This window comes from Nicotiana tabacum, chromosome 24, assembly GCF_000715075.1.
Source record: "Nicotiana tabacum cultivar K326 chromosome 24, ASM71507v2, whole genome shotgun sequence".
NCBI lineage: Eukaryota > Viridiplantae > Streptophyta > Magnoliopsida > Solanales > Solanaceae > Nicotiana > Nicotiana tabacum.
In genome coordinates, this window is record NC_134103.1 from 67,663,107 (window position 1) to 67,666,124 (window position 3,018).

A 3,018-nucleotide genomic window follows, 5' to 3' on the forward strand; every position below is an offset into this window, starting at 1 on the left:
CAGAAAGTCACATTTGGGATATCCACACATGCGACAAAAGTAATTTTATATTTCATTGATTTTAATTATTTAGATAACTTTATAATTAGCAGTGATATATTAAAATAATTATTTTATTAATATTGCTTCTTAAGTGGTGTGTCTAGTCAAATATAACCAAATAAAAATAGAGGGAGGGAGTATAATAGTAGAAGCTACCCTTACATATCTTGAGGGAATTCAACAAGTTGTGTATGTATTTTAAACTCTTTCGAGTCATGTAAAGGCCCATTAAGATTTCAAGATGAGAAATAGTATTGAGAAAGTGGATATTGAATGCGACGCGGTTTTGTGAGGCGGAAAAAGATAAAAGAAATTAAGGATTTAAATTAAAAGCATAAACAAAGAGCTGACTTTTTGCAAACAAATGAGTAAATGCTAATTGCTGTCATTTTGACTCTTTTTGTTGGGGATAGCCCTTTCACCTCTTCATCTTTGGTCAGCGTAAACATCACCTTGGTCTTTTCTCCCTTCTTTCTCTCTCTTCTCAAATCGTGTATATATATAGACAAGAACCCCCTTTTATTTTGTCTTAGTTGCTATTGCCTCAACATTTCTTTCATATCTATCACAAGAAGAGCTAGATAAACAAATAAAGCTAAGTACTTTATTTGTTTCACACTTGAACTCCTCAAAAAGATTTCTAATAAAATGGGAAGGCCACCTTGTTGTGATAAAATTGGTGTGAAAAAAGGACCATGGACACCAGAAGAAGATATCATTCTGGTATCATATATTCAAGAACATGGTCCTGGTAACTGGAGAGCTGTTCCTACTAATACTGGTAAACACCCTAATCTTAGTTCCATTTTTTCCCTTTTTTCTTTTTCTGGGCTTTTGGGGTTGGTTAAAATCATTAAATATGTGTAGTTAATAGTCAGCGGCCCTATCACCTCCTTCTTGAATGAATACATCAATCTCATTAATTAGATCAACTTTTTGTATACTCACAACATTTTAAAAATAAAAATCTTTGTCTTGGTTTTTTCAGGATTGCTTAGATGCAGCAAGAGTTGCAGACTTAGATGGACTAACTATCTGCGTCCAGGCATCAAACGTGGCAACTTTACCGAGCATGAAGAGAAAATGATTATTCACCTCCAAGCCCTTCTTGGCAACAGGTATTAAATCAATCTTTAAATAAATTCTTGTTTTTTCTTTTTCCCTTTTTGGTTTCTAGGGTTGAGGTCTAGAGATATACAGAATTGAACTCAATATTTTCGACAAGGAACATACGACACAAAACATATATATGTGTAAGAGAAAAAACCACTATAGTTTCGAAAATTATTAAATTTGAACCTATATTTAAAATTACAATAAATTCAATGTTATGATTCTTTAAAGTTGAATCCATCAATTTTAAAACTTAAGTCTAATTTTATTTAAAAAATCTCAATAGAGATTCAATTTTTCCAGTAGGTATGGTTGGATCTTATACTATCATTTATCTAAATCTTGTCCTTTCTTTTTTTGATTCTTGTTGGTGTAGATGGGCAGCTATAGCTTCATATCTTCCACAAAGAACAGACAATGACATAAAAAATTATTGGAATACTCATTTGCAAAAGAAGCTTAAGAATGATGATGTGAATAATCAAAAGGGAAAATCATCATTTCAATCAATCTCAAAGGGACAGTGGGAGAGGAGACTTCAAACAGACATCCACACAGCTAAACAAGCTCTTTGTGATGCTCTATCCCTTAACAAAAAAACCACTGATTTCTCACCAAATATTAATCCTAGTACTAGTTCTTTTCCTGTCCAATCTTCTACTAATACCTATGCGTCTAGTGCCGATAACATCTCTCGATTGCTTCAAAATTGGATGAAAAATTCCCCAAAATCATCTAAGAGCATATCTAATAACTCAGCCACTAGTCAGAGTTCTTTCAACAATTTATCAATCGGGACGGGTTCGAGTTCTAGTCCTAGTGTTGGAACCATGAATGCACCAACACCAGAGGGGTTAGACTCACTCTTTAGCTTCAATTCATCCTATAATTCTGATGTTTCTCAGTCCGTGTCGGCTGACGAGGTTGTTGTTTTCACACCTGAGAATGCTGGAATTTTCCAAGTCGAAAGCAATAAATACAATTTGCCAAATTTCAAGGATGAAAATGGTTTTTCCCAAGAGGGAATTAGCAAACAAAATTTGGAGACGGAGGTACCCTTAACTTTGCTGGAAAATTGGCTCTTTGATGATTCTAATGTACAAACACAAGAAGAGCTAATGGGAATTGAAATAGGCATGGAATGGAACTGCTGATTTGTTTTGAGGAAATATAATCTTGAAGAAATAATGAAGGATATATTTCTTCAAAACAACTTGGCAGTTTCAATTTGGGTTCTTTTTTGCTATTTTCAGGTTGTTACTTGATAGGCTCTGGACTGTATAGGTTTTAATCAATTTCTAGCCTGAGTAGAAATTAGAATAGCATAAAAAGTGTAACTATATATGTAACCTTAAATCAGCATATGTACTAGATAGAAATAATAAAAGCACTACTCTATGCTAAGAGCTTCAACTGTTTGTACTTTATGCTCCACTTTATTCATTTTTTTTTTGGTTGCTCAACATTTTGGGTATGATGTGAGAAATGAGAATTAGGGTTTGACTTCAGATGCTTCCAAGTTCCAATTACATCATCAACATACAAAAATGACGGGAGTTTATTTTCATATATCCTGCCTCCCTGGCATGATGGCATATACATCTTTATTTTCACTGCGTAGTTTTGACACACAACAACAACAACAACAACAACAACAACAATCCAGTATAATCTCACTAGTGGGGTCTGGGGAGGGTAGTGTGTACGCAAATCTTACCCCTACCTTAAGGGTAGAGAGGTTGTTTCCGATAGACCCTCGGCTCCCTCCCTCCAAAAACTCTCCACCTTGCTCTTGAGGTGACTCGAACTCACAACCTCTTGGTTGGAAGTGGAGGGTGCTCACCACTAGAGCAACCAACTCTT

At 34.8% G+C, this 3,018-nt stretch overlaps 1 protein-coding gene across 1 annotated transcript; it reads left to right on the forward strand.

The window, feature by feature from the left end:
• Window positions 1-553: 553 nt before the first annotated feature.
• Window positions 554-2,568, forward strand: LOC107777016 (myb-related protein 306). The gene is made up of 3 exons (XM_016596978.2): window positions 554-823; window positions 1,031-1,160; window positions 1,532-2,568. The coding sequence occupies exons 1-3, from the start codon at window positions 691-693 to the stop codon at window positions 2,307-2,309; spliced, it is 1,041 nt and encodes a 346-aa protein (XP_016452464.1). The 5' UTR covers window positions 554-690; the 3' UTR covers window positions 2,310-2,568.
• Window positions 2,569-3,018: the final 450 nt, after the last annotated feature.